The sequence below is a fragment of the Balaenoptera acutorostrata genome, chromosome 19 (assembly GCF_949987535.1).
Source record: "Balaenoptera acutorostrata chromosome 19, mBalAcu1.1, whole genome shotgun sequence".
In the NCBI taxonomy this organism is placed as follows: Eukaryota; Metazoa; Chordata; class Mammalia; order Artiodactyla; family Balaenopteridae; genus Balaenoptera; species Balaenoptera acutorostrata.
In genome coordinates, this window is record NC_080082.1 from 31,264,466 (window position 1) to 31,283,292 (window position 18,827).

At 39.2% G+C, this 18,827-nt stretch overlaps 1 protein-coding gene across 3 annotated transcripts in view; it reads right to left on the reverse strand.

The window, feature by feature from the left end:
- Positions 1 to 18,827, reverse strand: part of FTO (FTO alpha-ketoglutarate dependent dioxygenase) — a 376,462-nt gene that overhangs the window by 238,938 nt on the left and 118,697 nt on the right. For 2 of the 3 annotated variants that reach the window (XM_007167597.2, XM_007167598.2), the window contains exon 4: positions 6,361 to 6,504. The exons of the other annotated variant lie outside the window; for it this stretch is intronic. In XM_007167597.2, coding sequence (XP_007167659.1) covers positions 6,361 to 6,504 — 144 coding nt within the window. The remainder of the gene's footprint in view (positions 1 to 6,360; positions 6,505 to 18,827) is intronic. 3 annotated transcript variants of the gene reach the window in all.

Consider the following 18,827-nt stretch of genomic DNA (forward strand, 5'->3'; position numbering starts at 1 on the left):
AAACTCAACTGGGGTGGGGGGTGAGGGGTGGGAGGGAGGCTGTGTTGTCAGGTCAGCTGTTTTTGAAAAGAAACTAAATTCAAAACTAGAAAAAACTTTCACCAAAAACCTATATAGATAGGGAAATATTTTTAAAACTTCACACTGATAAGTTGACTTAGATGATTTAGTAGCCCTGATGAAAAATCTTGAAAACTGTTTAGCATATTTGGGGAACTCCATAAACACTGGGAATGAAAAGAAAAGCAATTTTAAAAATTAGCAGTATTGGAGAGATTGGTTCAAGATGGCAGAGTAGAAGGACGTGCTCTCACTCCCTCTTGTGAAAGCACCAGAATCACAACTGACTGCTGAACAATCATCAACAGGAAGACACTGGAACTCACCAAAAATGATACCCCACATCCAAAGACAAAGGAGAAGCCACAATGAGACGGTAGGAGGGGCGCAATCACAATAAAATCAAATCCCATAACCGATGGGTGGGTGACTCACAGACTGGAGAACACTTAAACCACAGAAGTCCACCCACTGGAGTGAAGGTTCTGAGTCCCACGTCAGGCTTCCCAACCTGGAGGTTGGGCAATGGGAGGAGGAATTCCCAGAGGATCAGACTTTAAAAGCTAGCAGGATTTGATTTCAGGACTTCGACAGGACTGGGAGAGACAGAGACTCCACTCTTGGAGGGCACACACAAAGTAGTGTGCGCATCAGGACCCAGGGGAAGGAGCAGTGACCCCACAGGAGACTGAACCAGACCTACCTGCTAGTGTTGGAGGGTCTCCTGCAAAGGCAGGGGGTGGCTGTGGCTCACCGTGGGGACAAGGACACTGGCAGCAGAAGTTCTGGGAAGTACTCCTTAGCGTGAGCCCTCCCAGAGTCTGCCATTAGCCCCACCAAAGAGCCCAGGTAGTCTCCAGTGTTGGGTTGCCTCAGGCCAAACAACCAACAGGGAGGGACCCCAGCCCCAACCCATCAGCAGACAAGCAGATTAAAGTTTTACTGAGCTCTGCCCATCAGAGCAACACCCAGCTCTACCCACCAGCAGTCCCTCCCATCACAAAACTTGTACAAGCCTCTTAGATAGCCTTATCCAACAGAGAGCAGCCAGCAGAAGCAAGAAGAACTATAATCCTGCAGCCTGTGGAATGAAAACCACATTCACAGAAAGATAGACAAAATGAAAAGGCAGAGGACTATGTACCAGATGAAGGAACAAGATAAAATCCCAGAAAAACAACTAAATGAACTGGAGATAGGCAACCTTCCAGAAAAAGAATTCAGAATAATGATAGTGAAGTTGATCCAGGACCTTGGAAAAAGAATGAAGGCAAAGATCGAGAAGATGCAAGAAATGTTTAACAAAGACCTAGAAGAATTAACGAACAAACACCTAGAACAATTAACGAACAAACAAAGAGATGAACAATACAATAACTGAAATGAAAAATACACTAGAAGGAATCAACAGCAGAATAACTGAGGCAGAAGAATGGATAAGTGACCTGGAACACAGAACGGTGGAATTCACTGCCACGGAACAGGATAAAGAAAAAAGAATGAAAAGAAATGAAGACAGCCTAAGAGACCTCTGGGATAACATTAAACGTACCAACATTCGCGTTATAGGGTCCCAGAAAGAGAAAAGAGAGAGAAAGGACCTGAGAAGATATTTGAAGAGATTATAGTCGAAAACTTCCCTAACATGGGAAAGGAAACAGCCACCCAAGTCCAGGAAGCGCAGAGAGTCCCAGGCAGGATAAATCCAAGGAGAAACACACTGAGACACATAGTAATCAAATTGACAAAAATTAAAGACAAAGAAAAATTATTAAAAGCAACAAGGGAAAAACGACAAGTAACATACAAGGAAACTCCCATAAGGTTAACAGCTGATTTCTCAGCAGAAACTCTAAAAGCCAGAAGAGAGTGGCAGGATATATTTAAAGTGATGAAAGGGAAGAACCTGCAACCAAGATTACTCTACCCGGCAAGGATCACATTCAGATTCAATGGAGAAATCAAAAGCTTTACAGACAAGCAAAAGCTAAGAGAATACAACACCACCAAACCAGCTCTACAACAAATGCTAAAGCAACTTCTCTAAGTGGGAAACACAAGAGAAGAAAAGGACCTACAAAAACAAACCCATAACAATTAAGAAAATGGTAATAGGAACATACATATCGATAATTACCTTAAACGTGAACGGATTAAATGCTCCAACCAAAAAACACAGGCTCACTGAATGGATACAAAAACGATACCCATATATATGCTGTCTACAAGAGACCCACTTCAGACCTAGGGACACATACAGACTGAAAGTGAGGGGATGGAAAAAGACATTCCATGCAAATGGAAATCAAAAGAAAGCTGGAGTAGCAATACTCATATCAGATAAAATAGACTTTAAAATAAAAAATGTTACAAGAGACAAGGAAGGACACCACGTAATGATCAAGAGATCAATCCAAGAAGAAGATATCACAATTATAAATATATATGCACCTAACATAGGAGCACCTCAATACATAAGGAAAATGCTAATGGCCATAAAAGTGGAAATCAACAGTAATACAGTAATAGTGGGGGACTTTAGCACCTCACTTACACCAATGGACAGATCATCCAGACAGAAAATTAATAAGGAAACACACTCTTTAAATGACACAACAGACCAGATAGATTTAATTGATATTTATAGGACATTCCACCCAAAAACAGCAGATTACACTTTCTTCTCAAGTGCCCACGGAACATTCTCCAGGAGAGATCACATGTTGGGTCATAAATCAAGCCTCGGTAAATTTAAGAAAACTGAAATCATATCAAGCATCTTTTCCAACTACAATGCTACGAGATTAGAAATCAATTACAGGGAAAAAAACGTAAAAAACACAAACACATGCAGGCTAAACAATACATTACTATATAACAAGAGATCACTGAAGAAATCAAAGAAGAAATCAAAAAATACCTAGAGATAAATGACAACGAAAACTCGACAATCCGTAACCTATGGGATGCAGCAAAAGCAGATCTAAGAGGGAAGTTTATAGCAATACAATCCTACCTCAAGAAACAAGAAAAATTTCAAATAAACAATCTAACCTTACACCTAAAGGAACTAGAGAAAGAAGAACAAACAAAACCCAAAGTTAGTAGAAGGAAAGAAATCATAAAGATCAGAGCAGAAATAAATGAAATAGAAACAAAGAAAACAATAGCAAAGATCAATAAAACTAAAAGCTGGTTCTTTGAGAAGATAAGCAAAATTGATAAACCTTTAGCCAGACTCATCAAGAAAAAGAGGGAGAGGACTCAAATCAACAAAATTAAAAATGAAAAAGGAGAAGTTACAACAGATGATACAGAAATACAAAGCATCATAGGAGACTACTACAAGCAACTCTATGCCAATAAAATGGACAACCTGGAAGAAATGGATGAATTCTTTCAAAGGTATAAACTTCTAAGGCTGAACCAGGAAGAAACAGAAAATATGAACAGACCAATCACAAGTACTGAAATTGAAACTGTGATTAAAAATCTTCCAACAAACAAAAGTCCAGGACCAGATGGCTTCACAGGTGAATTCTATCAAACATTTAGAGAAGAGCTAACACCCATCCTTCTCAAACTCTTCTAAAACTTGCAGAGGAAGGAACACTCCCAAACTCATTCTATGAGGCCACCATCACCCTGATACCAAAACCAGACAAAGATACTACAAAAAAAGAAAATTACAGACCAATATCACTGATGAATATAGATGCAAAAAACCTCAACAAAATACTAGCAAACAGAATCCAACAACACATTAAAAGGATCATACACCATGATCAAGTGGGATTTATCCCAGGGATGCAAGGATTCTTCAATATATGTAAATCAATCAATGTAATACACCATGTTAACAACTGAAGGATAAAAACCATATGATCATCTCAATAGATGCAGAAAAAGCTTTTGACAAAATTTAACACCCATTTATGATAAAAACTATCCAGAAAGTGGGTATAGAGGGAACCTACCTCAACATAATAAAGGCCATATATGACAAACCCACAGCAAACATCATTCTCAATGGTGAAAAACTGAAAGCACTTCCTCTAAGATCAGGAAGAAGACAATTATGTCCACTGTCGCCACTGTTATTCAACATAGTTTTGGAAGTCCTAGCCACAGCAATCAGAGAAGAAATAGAAATAAAAGGAATACAAATTGGAAAAGAAGAAGTAAAACCGTCACTGCCGATGACATGATATTATACATAGAGAATCCTAAAGATGCCACTAGAAAACTACTAGAGCTAATCAATGAATCTGGTAAAGTTGCAGGATACAAAATTAATGCACAGAAATCTCTTGCATTCCTATGCACTAACAACAAAAGATCAGAAAGAGAAATTCAGGAAACAATCCCATTCACCATTGCAACAAAAAGAATAAAATACCTAGGAATAAACCTACCTAAGTAGGTAAAAGACCTGTACTCAGAAAACTATAAGACACTGGTGAAAGAAATCAAAGATGACACAAACAGATGGAGAGATATACCATGTTCTTGGATTGGAAGAATCAATACTGTGAAAATGACTATACTACCCAAAGCAATTTACAGATTCAGTGCAATCCCTATCAAATTACCAATGGCATTTTTTACAGAACTAGAACAAAAAAATCTTAAAATTTGTATGGAGATACAAAAGACCCCGAATAGCCAAAGGAGTCCTGAGGGAAAAAAACGGAGCTGGAGAAATCAGACTCCCTGACTTCAGACTATACTACAAAGCTACAGTAATCAAGACAATATGGTACTGGCACAAAAACAGAAATATAAATCAATGGAACAGGACAGAAAGCCCAGAGATAAACCCAATCACCTATGGTCAACTATTCTATGACAAAGGAGGCAAGGATATACAATGGAGAAAAGACAGTCTCTTCAATAAGTGGTGCTGGGAAAACTGGACAGCTACATGTAAAAGAATGAAATTAGAACACTCCCTAACACCATACACAAAAATAAACTCAAAATGGATTAGAGACTTAAATGTAAGACTGGACACTATAAAACTCTTAGAGGAAAACATAGGAAGAACACTCTTTGACATAAATCACAGCAAGATCTTTTTTGATCCACCTCCTAGAGTAATGGAAATAAAACAAAAATAAACAAATGGGACCTAATGAAACTTAAAAGCTTTTGCACAGCAAAGGAAACTACAAACAAGACGAAAAAACAACTCTCAGAATGGGAGAAAATATGTGCAAATGAATCAATGGACAAAGGATTAATCTCCAAAATGTATAAACAGCTCATGCAGCTCAATATTAAAGAAACAAACAACCCAATCAAAAAATGGGCAGAAGACCTAAATAGACATTTCTCCAAAGAAGACATACAGATGGCCAAGAAGCACATGAAAAGCTGCTCAACATCACGAATTATTAGAGAAATGCAAATCAAAACTACAATGAGGTATCACCTCACACCAGTTAGAATGGGCATCATCAGAAAATCTACAAACAACAAATGCTGGAGAGGGTGTGGAGAAAAGGGAACCCTCTTGCACTGTTGATGGGAATGTAAATTCATACAGCCACTATGGAGAACAGTATGGAGGTTCCTTAAAAAACTAAAAATAGAATTACCATATGACCCAGCAATCCCACTACTGGGCATATACCCAGAGAAAACCATAATTCAAAAAGACACATGCACCCCAATGTTCATTGCAACAGTATTTCCAATAGCCAGGTCATGGAAGCAACCTAAATACCCATCGACAGATGAATGGATAAAGAAGATGTGGTACATATATACAATGGAGTATTACTCAGCCATAAAAAGGAACGAAATTGGGTCATTTGTAGAAATGTGGATGGATCTAGAGACTGTCCTACAGAGTGAAGTAAGTCAGAGAGAGAAAAACAAATATTGTATATTAATGCATGTATGTGGAATCTAGAAAAATGGTACAGATGAACCAGTTTGCAAGGCAGAAATAGAGACACAGATGTAGAGAAGAAACGTATGGACACCAAGGGGGGAAAGTGACAGGGTGGTGGTGGTGGTGGGATGAATTGGGAGATTGGGATTGACATATATACACTAATATGTATAAAACAGATAACTAATAAGAACCTGCTATATAAAAAATAAAATAAAATTCAAAAAAATAAAAATAAAAATTAGCAGTATCTTTTAAAAAAACCTGGTCACGTGTAGATGTTTTATTATCACTATAAAAAACCTGAAAAGTTTAATTTAAAAGACATATGCAAAATATGTACCCAATAATCTAAAACCTAGACACTAGAGCATCAGTATAGCTTTGATCCTCCCAATTACCAAGCATAAAATAGCAGTCTCCTTGGTGAAGGGGTATCGCCAAACCAGGTGTCTCTATGTCCCATGAGATCTTAAAACCAACGTGCCAAATATCAGGATCTCTGCCTTCGAGTTGAGGGTCATCCTCACTTTCCTCGTCAGGGCCTGTCAAAAGAGAAGAGAGTTCTCAGAAAGGAAATGTTTCATCTAAAGTTCTGGGTTTCATAACAGTTACCTTAGGAATAACTGAGGTTTTAATAAAATACGGATAAGTGAACTATATACTCTTTTTACATCATTTTTTTTTAAAAACACATTCTTTAGAATATTTTTAACATGTCATTTATTTTTTAATCAAAAAAGTCTGAAAATGGTGAGGAAATAACCACAGATACCAAAGAAAATGAAAGAAGATTATTTTGTTCAATTCTATGTAACTAAATTAGAAAATCTGGATAGGTTTTTAGGAAAACATTAATGACCAAAATTGACCCCAGAAGAGGTAGAAAAGCTAAAAAAAGCCAAAGAAGGTATAGGGGTAGTTGTCAAAGAACACAGGAGTAGAGAGCTGCAAAGGAGAATTCTATCAAAAAATTAAGAAGTGGGTAATTTCAATCCACTGTAAATTGTTCAAGAGCACAGAAAAAGAAAAGTGTCCAAATTCTTTTCATAAAGACAAAATATGTATCAAAATCCGAAGCAAGCACACGCATGTGCACGCGTGCGCGCGCACACACACACACACACACACACACCAGTCTCACATCTGAAAATCAATGCATAATTCTTAAATACAGTACAGATGGTCCCCATCTTAACGATTTTTCAACTTTACAATGGTGTGAAAGCAACATGCATTCAGTCAAAACCATACTTCGAATTTTGAATTTCATCCTATCTCAGGCTAGCGACATGCAGAACAATACTCTCTTGTGATTTGGGGCAGAGGGAGCTCCAAGTCAGCCACGTGATCAGAAGGGTGGAGAACTAATACACTTACAACCATTCTGTACCCATACAACCATTCTCATTTTCACTTTCAGTACAATATTCAATAAGTTACATGAGATATTCAACACTCTATTACAATATACTTTGTGTCTGATGATTTTGCTCAGCTGTAGGCTAATGTAAGTGTTCTGAGCAGGTTTAAGGCAGGCTAGGCTAAGCTATGATGTTCGGTAGGTTAGGTGTATTAAATGCAGCAGCTGTGACTTATGATATTTTCAACTTACAATGGGCTTATTGGGAGATAACCCCATTGTAAGTCATGGAAGATCTATATAAGAAAACAGAATCCAAATCCAGCGGCACATTAAAAGGATAACTTTCCATGACCAAGTAGAACTTATTCCATGAGTACAAGGATAGTTCAATATGCAGAAGTCTATACTTAAAATTCATCATATTCATAGATGAAAACAAACAAACAACAGATATATAAGTCACCAGAATTACACAAATGTATGTGACAAAATATATCCTTTTGCGGTAAAAACCTCAATAAGATAGCAATGGGTGGCTAGTTCCTTAACATGATACAATACAGATCTATCTCAATCCCAAAGCCAGCATATTTTAATAGGGAAACATTAGAAACAGTCCCAAAGTTAAGACAATGCCCTTTATCACAACAATGACTCACTTAAACAAATGTAAAGACATATTATGTTCTTGGGAAATAAGACGAAACATCATGGAAATGCCGGTTCTCCCTAAATCACCTATAAATTTGACACAACACAAATACCAACAGGATTGATTTTTTAGGTGAGTGGGGCAGGTCACTAGACAAGCTGATTCTATAATTCACATAGAAATATAAACAAGCAAGCACAGACATGGAATTTTTTTTTAACTATACAAAGAGCTCCTACACAACAATAAGATAAAGATCAATTATCACATAGAAAAATGGGCAAAAGTTATAAAGACAGAACACATAAAATGAAATGAGTTTGTAAACATATAAAAAGATGTTCAAACCTACTTATGTAAGAGAAATACAAAGCCATAATAGATATTTTTCACCTATCAGATCACAAAAAAATCAAGCACTTTGATAAAATATGGTGTTAGTAAGAGTGCAGCAAAATGGCACATTCATATTCTCTGTAGAAGACTATTTGGCAATTCCTATCAAAATTACAAATACATAAACCCTTTGAACTTATAAGAATTCCACAATTCCACTCTTAGGAATGTATACTAAAATTCCTACTTGCAGAGGTCGCAAATTGAGCGAGGATATTTACTGTAATACTGTTTATAAGAGCAAAAGATCAGAATAACCTAAATATCCATCAATAAGTTTCTGGTTTAATAAATTATGAAAAGTCCAAGTAATAAATACTATATAGCCACTAAAAGTAACATGAGTATGCACTGATAGAGAACTATCTGATATATTTTTAAGGGAAAGAAAGGAATAGGCTATAATTTGTGTAAAAAATACAAACACACACATGTACGTATACGTACATATAATATTTCTGGAAGGAAAGTCAAGACTGACTTTTCTGGGCAGAGAACTACATGGCTGGGATGAGGACTGGGAGAGACGTAAAGGAAGTGGAAGGCACACACTATGGTTCACCTACACTAATAGTCCTGCACTTACATAAAAACTTGCAAAAGTTCACCTAAGAAATATTTACTGAGCAGTTACTGTATACAAAGCACTGACCTGGGCACTTGGGGTATATCAGTAAATGAAACAAAGACCTAGGCCCAGGGGAGCTTTCCTTCCAGGGGAGTTGTAAATGTTCATCACTGATTACTAAAAAAGGGAACATTTTAAATTCCATTAGACTTTAATCCACTAGACTCCGGTCTTCAAGGGCAGGGTCCCTTTTTCTGTTTCATCCACATTTAGAGCCCCAGTGACTGGCATATAAAAAGCATCCAATGAACATCTATACTAAATTGCCTGCTTAAAAACAAAATGTTCTTTCACTTCACACCATTCACGGTCCTTACTATGCTAGATGGCAGGAAAAGAAAATGTTAATTATGGGGGGGGAACAAATGCAAATTAAATCAAATAATGTAATAAAGTGTGACACTGCTAAATTAGGACAGTTCTCAATATTAAAGAAATCTAGAGGGCTTCCCTGGTGGCGCAGTGGTAAAGAATCTGCCTGCCAATGCAGGGGACACGGGTTCGAGCCCTGGTCTGGGAAGATCCCACATGCCGCGGAGCAACTAGGCCCGCGAGCCACAACTACTGAGCCTGCGCGTCTGGAGCCTGTGCTCCCAACAAGAGAGGCCGCGATAGTGAGAGAGGCCCGCGCACCGCGATGAAGAGTGGCCCATGAAGAGTGGCCCCCGCTTGCCGCAACTAGAGAAAGCCCTCGCACAGAAACGAAGACCCAACACAGCCAAAATAAATAAATAAATAAATTAAAAAAAAAAAAAAAGAAATCTAGAGAAGAGACAGGTTCAATGAGGATTAGAATGGGTAGAGCAGAATTCTTGGAGAAGATCAAACTTGAAAGACAAGTACGGTTTAGACTCACAGAGGGCAGAGTACAAAAGATGTAAGGTTTTATGCCATCAAAATGGACAATGAAGCATGTTTTACTTCGGCTGCATCATGTGCATGCCACATACACAATCCAAAAGTATGTGCTCCCAGATGGCACATGTTCACATACAGAGCCCCTAAATTCTGAACATCTTACTCTCCAGTAACTGTGCACCAGGGTCAGAGGCAGTAAGAGAAAGGAAAAAGAAACTCCCCTTTATAACTATCTGTTCCCATTACTTTGCACAGGTATGGTGAAAAAAAATCAGACCAGAAATCCAAGTTCATGGTCTCTTCAAAGAAGGAATGCTACCAGAACCTTTACGGACACATGCAACTGTGGAGATCTTCAATTCTCTAAGTTTGAATCTAAAATCTGGGACTTCCCTGGTGGCACAGTGGTTAAGAATCTGCCTGCTAATGCAAGGGACACGGGTTCAAGCTCTGGTCCGGGAAGATCCCACATGCCATGCAGCAACTAAACCTGTGCGCCACAACTACTGAGCCTGCACTCTAGAGCCTGTGCTCCACAACAAGAGAAGCCACCGCAATGAGAAGTCTGCGTACCACAATGAAGACCCAATGCAGCCAAAAATAAATAAATAAAATAAATAAATTTATTCAATAAAATAAAATCAAATCTGATACTGCCATAGAACAGAATCTTACCTTTTGTCATATGCGTTATTTCTGATACATATTTTCTCAAATACTCTTTAGTTAAGAGCAATTTTTGGCTAGATTTCTTTAAAGTCATAGAATTAAAAAGTCCAAAGCCATTTTCTAGGTTAATCCCAAAAACATTTTAAAGAGAGTCCTCTGGAACAGGAGTGACAAATACCTTATATATCAGAGGACACAACAAATTCACTGGTTGTGGCTTTTCTGAGGACTGGTGTAGAATCACTCTGAAATTTTCTGTAGGTTCAGCAGGAAAGAGTGGGATGACTGATTACTGATGTCTGTCACAGGCACTTGAAGGGAGCTAGCAGCATCAGAACTAGATATTTGCTGTCCACGCCTGATGACATTTTCCAGGAAGTTCCTGTACATAATATATAGTTATACATAATACACAGTTACACCTGGAAATACCAGAATTTGCAAAACTAGATCCTATGGACCAGAAAAGAGCTCACGAAGATATATAGCTTGACCTTCACTATATTTTCTGAACAAATCTGAAGTTAGTTGCCCACTGATACAAGTGCTTTGTGTAAAAATACCAGTTTCCAGCTACTCTTGAATTATAAGCTCAAATATCACTGGGGCAGTCATAAGCGGCTGTAGGTAAGAAGTAGCTGCCCGTTTTAGACAAGGCACTAGTGGCAGTCCCCAGTCAGCCACTTGACTCCTTTGCAGTACCTGCCTAGCCCCTACAGGCATTCAAGTCCATGAACCTTGCTCTAGCCTACAGGCAAATCAGGCCTATCCCCTGCTTTTATAAAGTTTAACAGGAACAGAGTCAGGACCATTCATTTGCATACTGTCCACAGCTGCTTTCACACATAACAAAAAGGTTGAGCAGCTAAGACACAGACCATAAGGCCCATCAAGCTGAAAATCTTTACTATCTGGTCCTTTACACAGAAAACATTTGCCAACTGCTGCTCTAGAGTCTTGTTATCTGTGATTTGATAGAGATGCCTACAGCACATATTAGTGAGGAAGCCGAGGCTAAATAAAGTAATAATGATGCAACGTGACTAACACATACTAATGTTGAAACCGAGCGGGGCCGTATGGGGCTCCCAGGCATGGAGGCCTTTTTGTCCCCCATTTCTTATAGGCAAGACTCCAGCCTCCATGACCTTCTCTGAGTTCCAAAGGGCAGATGCAAACAGTTGCAAATCAAGGGAGGAGTAGCCGGGAAACCACCTGAGGCAAGACTAAAGGGACCAGAGAAGCTCATCAAGATTAGGAGACCACTGTAGACCCTGCACACACCCTAATCTCGTCAGCACCCCCACCCTTTTGAAACTCTGCAGAAGAAAGAAGAATGCAAGACTGTTACTGCCTTGATCCTTATTGCATACCCCTGACCACGAGCCCCAACTATAAGACCTCTCCCTGTTCCCCAAGGAGGGGGCACACTTCTTGAGGAGCTAGCCTGCTGTGTTCCCCCCTTTGCCTGGCAGAGAATAAGCCACCCTTTCTTTCCCCTCCAAAACTGTCTCCGTATCTCATTTCGGCATTGGTGTACAGGGAGCCAAGACTTTGGCAGCAATGTCATGTGACTAATACCAGCATACAACATAATAGAGCAATTTAATGCTAAATTATTTGATAAGATCAATTTAGCAAAAGAATATTGATATGAGAACTCAATATTTATATGTGTGATACCCCAAGGCTTGCAGGCTGCTTCATTCTAGAGGGTCCTAATGATAACAGATGTAGCAAGTAGCCCAAGAAAAAAGAATAGAGACATTTTAAGACGACTTTTCATATGTCCCTCTCTGGTCAAATCAACGACAACTTAACTTTAAAAACAAATGATTTTTAAACTACAAAGACAATGATTTTCAGGTAGGTTTTTTTGTTTGTTTTTTTTTTAGTTTTACACTTTATTTATTTATTTATTTTTGGCTGTGTTGGGGCTTCATTTCTGTGCAAGGGCTTTCTCTACTTGCGGCGAGCAGGGGCCACTCTTCATCGCAGTGCGCGGGCCTCTCACTGTCGCGGCCTCTCCTGTTGCGGAGCACAGGCTCCAGATGCGCAGGCTCAGTAGTTGTGGCTCACGGGCCCAGCTGCTCCGTGGCATGTGGGATCCCCCCAGACCAGGGCTCGAACCCGTGTCCCCTGCATTGGCAGGCAGATTCTCAACCACTGCGCCACCAGGGAAGCCCTTCAGGTAGTTTTAATGCCACCAAGTATGGACGTTCTAAAAAGGGATCATCTTTATAGGCTAACAGACTGGCTGACTACTTTCCCCTCTAAATCTCATCCTCACACTCTTCTCAATATGGCACCAATAAAGTCTTGAACAACAAACAGAGACAGTAATTGCAATCAGTGTTGCCTGATGTCTCCCATAAATCCAGCACCTTTGCAATGTGCTCATTAAAATAATGTTTTGTTGAAAGTTTGTTTCCTCCGTCAGCTGGCTAGGGAGGAGGGAAGCTGTACGTCTGATAAATTTTTTCTTGCATAAATACAGTGCTGCTCACTTTCTCAATAAAATCAACTTGTAATTACCTATAGCAACTGCAACTGATTACTGTTCCCCTATGTTATTTTGGAAACAAGCAGAGGCAATTGGCTCCTACTTGCCTTTGAACTTCAGTAACATTGAAACGATTTTAAGTATCTCAATGTGTTTGGTGCATTCCCAGCTCCCACTAACCAAACTACTAAAGAAGTGAAAGATGTGACAAAATACAAAAGAAGACTAAGTTTAAACGTCGAGTTTAAAATGTCCAAAACTGCCCCCGCCAAGTTAACCAGTTTGATTTATTTATACTAACTAGTTTTTGAGAAAAAATTAATTCCATTTAATAAAAGATAAATGCCATCAAATATTTTGTTTTCCATTCACAAAGCTGTATGCAAACAGTGTCGCACAGAAAACAAAGATAGAAGCCTGAGCACAAAAGAAGAGATGACAGTTCTAATCAAGTAAAATATATCACTTGAAATTTTCTACCACATTTAACAGCATATACCATTAATAATGTATACCAATAATTTCCCTGATATGTAAATATATATTCATCATCACCACACATTAAAAAATAGCCCTATTTCCTATTCCTTATTCCCTTAGCCAAGTGCTAAAATTCTAAGACTCTGGACCTGGCAACTATTTTCTGTTTCCTTAACCCTATACCTAGAGGGGCTTAAATAGCAGGTCCCTTCCTATCCATGTCACAGATATTGCGGCAGGAGAAACCCAGAAGTTGCAGAGGGTCGGCTGGTGTACGGAGCCTAAGGATGCTTTCTCTGTCCAGCACTGATCCGTGACATTCCAGCGCCTGGGACAAGAAATCATTTTTAAAAATGGAGACAGAGGGGCTTCCCTGGTAGCGCAGTGGCTGAGAATCTGCCTGCTAATGCAGGGGACACGGGTTCAAGCCCTGGTCTGGGAGGATCTCACATGCCGCGGAGCAACTAGGCCCGTGAGCCACAATTGCTGAGCCTGCGCGTCTGGAGCCTGTGCTCCACAACAAGAGAGGCCACGATAATGAGAGGCCCGCACACCGCGATGAAGAGTGGCCCCCACTTGCCCCAACTAGAGAAAGCCCTCACACAGAAACGAAGCCCCAACACAGCCAAAAATAAATAAATAAATAAATAAATAAAAATTAAAAAAAAAAAATGGAGACAGAAAGTGAATGGGGAAGGTATGAGGTTGGGAAGACACATTCTAGAAGGGAAACGGTATGGCGGGTGTTTAGGAACATAACTGATTCTGAAGGACATGGATTTGCAAGTGAAGAGGCTGGAGAGGTGGCAAGAGGCCAGGACACGGCAGGTTTTGTGAATCATGGTAAGCAAGCTAGACTTATACTGAGGGCAGTGGCAGACACTGATAATGACTTTTTCATAGGGTCAGATCTGTTTTTCAGAATGATCCCCCGGGAAGGTAGATGCTTCTGTGCGCAGACTTTGGATAATTGTCCTGGAGAGGTTTCCAAAGTCATGGCAAATGGCCTAAGCCAGAGAACATTTGGGAAACACTCCTGAAGGATTCTATCCCTTAGAAAGAAGGGTGGGTCAGGAAGAAGCCTTCCTGAAAGAGCTCTACCATTTAAAAACGCTTTCCTTCATTGGCTGTGAGGAACAAGCAGTCAAGCTGACTGCTAACACAGAGCATATTACTCAGCCACGGAGGAATGAATGGTCTGAAGAAATGGAGAATTCAGAAGTTGGAAGAAAAAAAAAAAACCCCTAATCAGTCTCAGCTCAGAATCTATAACAAGAAGCTGCTCTAACATGTCTCGAAACAAGCAATCAGGACAAACATAGTCCCCTGACACAGATAAATTATAAAATTAATTATAAGTTTTCCAGGATTTCAGGAGAAATATTGAAAACTCTTTACTGAAAAATCTGAAGCCTTTCAACATGATGTCTGTCTCTGTCAGCTTTCAGATAAAGCATTTGAAAAAAAAAGTTTTTTTAAGATATAAATATTCACATACATAGGAGAACCTCATTATATCATGTTTCATGGACTTGGGGGAATAAAGGGAAAGTGAGAAAAGGAGAGAAAAACTGCTCTGGGGGCTCTTGGCTAAAGCTTTAAGACCACGACATTATTTGAAATAAAATATGAAATGAGGAGAGGAAGCAGAAAGACTTCTCAAATAATACATTCCCCGAACCAAAGCTTCGAACAATAGAGGTTGCAGTTCTGTGGGCAACCTCAGGAAAGTACAGAGAGAGTCATGGCGCCTTAGAGGAAACCCTGATGTTGTAAACAGCATAGAAGGCCAGAATCAAGCTGGATTAATCAAAAAAGAATAATGGTTTGTTAACCCAGCTTCAGGCAAAGCTTTATCCAGGCTTCAAAATACATGTCCAAGACCCAGTTTCTCTCCTTCCCAAAGCTCCTGAAAAAGAGAGTGGCCACAAAAGCTGGAGGTGGTCATTTGGGGACCACGAGAAGTTTGTTTCCCTCAAGAAAAGAAAGCTACAGCTCAAAAAGAGCCAAAATATGAAGGGGAAGAAGTCTGAAACTGACCACACATTACTATCAAAATAAGGCCCACTTGAAGCCAGTGAGACTTAGTATTAAATAAAAGAATTCCTTATCTTTTTAAATTAAGCTTGTTTAGGTCAAGTATCTGCTATCTGCAATCAAAAGAATCCTAATACTAAACAGAGATCATAGTTGCAGAAATCAGAAGAGTTATTGGACAGTGGCCACAATGTAGTTGAACAGCACAAACTACTCAAGAAAAGATACCTACTGATTTTGGGCAAAAAAATACTTACTGATTTTGCATTATACGCACATACAAAAAAGGATCAAGACACAAACCATGCCTTCAAAGAGCTTACAATTCTAATTCAAATATGTGTAAAACTAATGCATGGCTTTAGAAGTCAAGACAATGGTTACTGTTGGGGAAAAGAATATGCTGGAAGGGAGCATTTCTGGGGTACTAATGTTTTCTTTATTGATCTGGGAGCTAGTGACACATATATGTTCGGTCTGTGACAATTCACCAAGCTACATGTTTATGTTTGTAATATTTCAATAATTTAAAAAAGAAAAACCTCAATAGACCAGTTGGAAGATAAAGTTAAGAAAACCTCTGAGGGTATATTAGAAAAATACAAAAAGATTAAAAATAAGAGAATAAGTAAGAAAATTAGAGGAAACAGTCCAGAAGGTTCGAGAACCAAACCATATGGATTCTAGAGAGAAGAGAAAACTGGAGAGAAACAAACCATTAATACAGTGATTCAAGAAAATATCTCACATTGAAGGACATGAGTTTCCAGATGGAAAGGACCTACCAAATGCCACTATAATGGATGAAAAAATTATCACTGCAAACTTATAAAACATTAGGAAAAAAATCCAACCAAAAAAGTCACATAAAGGATAAACAAAAAAATCAGAGCTCTCAACATGAACACTGGAAGATAAAAGACACTGGTACAATGCCCTCAAAATTCTGAAGGAAAATTATTTCCTGTCAAGATTTCCATACCTAAAGTATCTACACATGTTAATGTAGAATAAAGATAATTTAAGACATTCAAGGTCTCAAAAATTTACCTTCTAAGCACCCTTTCTCAAGAAACCATTAGAGGATATGCTCCACCAAAATAAAGAAACAAATCAGGAAAGCGATGGATATGGGATGCAGGAATCTGAAAACTCCAACAGAGGAGACTGGATTATGATGAAGGGATAACACCAGAAGGAACACCTGGGCTGGTCTTTTCTGATGAGCCACATCAAACTTCACATCCCACTTCTAAAATTGTAGACTTTAAATATGTGCAGTTTATCGTATGTAAATTATACCCCAATAAAGTTATGGAGAGAGGGAAAAAAAGTTCAGGCATTCTTATTGGCCTAGCCTTCTCTTGACAATTAGGAGATGTCACTGCTAGGCTTCTTTTCTCACGGGCACTGGACACTGCCACTCTTTTCTGGTGAAAAGATATGGGACTTGATATAACCATCTCTCATCACCTCTGCTTCTTCTAACCTGGTCCACCATCTCTAGTCTGGATTACCCAATGGCCTCTTGCAGCTCCCCTGCTTCTACTGCTGCCTCCTTTCTGCTCCAAACTGCAACGGTTCTCCATCTCACTCCAAGTATAAGCCCAGTATTTGTATTACAGTAGCCTCTCCTTATCTGCGGTTTCACTTTCTGTGGTTTCAGTTACCCGCAGTCAACTGCAGTCTGAAAATATTAAATGGAAAGTTACAGAAATAAACAATTCATAAGTTTTTTAAGTTGCGCGCCGTTCCGAGCGGCATGATGAAATCGTGCACCATCTGGCTCTGTCCTGCCTGGAAAGTCACTCACCCCTTTGTCCAGTGTAGCCTGCTTAGCAGCCCTCTAGTTGTCAGATCAACTGTCACAGTATCAAAGTGCCTGCATTCCAGTAACCCTTATTTTACTTAGCAATGGCCCCGAAGCATAAGAGTAGCGATGCTGGCCATTCCAACATGCCAAAGAGAAGCTGTAAAGTTCTTCCTTTACGTGAAAAGGTGAAAGTTCCCGACTTAGTATGGAAAGAAAAAGAACTGTACGCTGAGGTTGCTAACATCTATGGTAAGAACAAATCTTCTATCTGTGAAATTGTGAAGAAGGAAAAAGAAATTCGCACTAGTTTTGCTGTTGCACCGCAAACTGCAAAAGTTACGGCGACAGTGCGTGATAAATGTTTAGTTCAGACAGGCAAGGTATTAAATTTGTACAATACGAAATTTTGAGACAGAGACCACAGTCACAGAATTTTTATTACAGTATATTGTTATAACTGTTCTATTTTATTATTAGTTACTGTTGTTAATCCCTTACTGTGCCTAATTTATAAATTCAACTTCATCATGGGTATGTATGCATAGGAGAAAACATAGTCTACATGGGGTTCAGTACTATCCGCGGTTTCAGGCATCCACTGGGGGTCTTGGAACGCATCCCCTGTGGATAAGGGGGGACTACTGTACAATATTAGAAGGCCCTATCTTTCGCCACGCCCCGCCCCTAGTCTTGCCTATCTGTCTTCACTTCCGTTACTTTTCTTTTTCTCTGCCTCTATTCTATTCACACTTGTTGCTTCTGAAACATCCCAAAGTCATGTTCCATCTCTGAGCCTTCAATATTCACTCACTCACTCCTTCCAGTCTTTGCTCCAATGTTACCCAACTAAAGGAATCTTGACTTTCCCATTTAAAACTGTAAACCTGCGCCTCACCCTTGTTATACAAGCTTACTTGTTTCTTTCCTGTCTCGCTTTGCTAAAACATAAGCTCCATGAGGGCAGGGATTTTTGTTCATTGCTGCATGCTCAGCATCTAGAAGAGTGCTTGGCAAACAGTAGATGCTTACTGTTAACTGAATAAGTATCAATAATTGCATGGGGGTAAAAAAATGCGACTTATCAAACAAGTTTTACTGAGCAGTGTAAGTGACTTCAAAAATAACAAAGATAAGGCATGAGACACTGAAACAAACAAGATCAAATGAGCTTTGGGACCAAAGACAGGGCTGCTGGGAAACTAATAAAAACATTAAGAAGCATTTTTTTTACTTATGAGTGCTCTAAAACTTCTAGTTGCAATTACACTCTAGCTTTTCATGGTCTCAAAGGCTGCTAAGAAATATAAAGCTACTCATTTCGAAATAGAGTTAAGAATTATGGAAACAAATTTCCATCCTTCAGTGGATTCAACTTTTCCGGAGTCAGAGACATAAATGGGAATCCTAGATTTTCAAGAAAATTATTGCAAAGTCCCTGCTTTCTAGCCTATTACATACTCAACAGG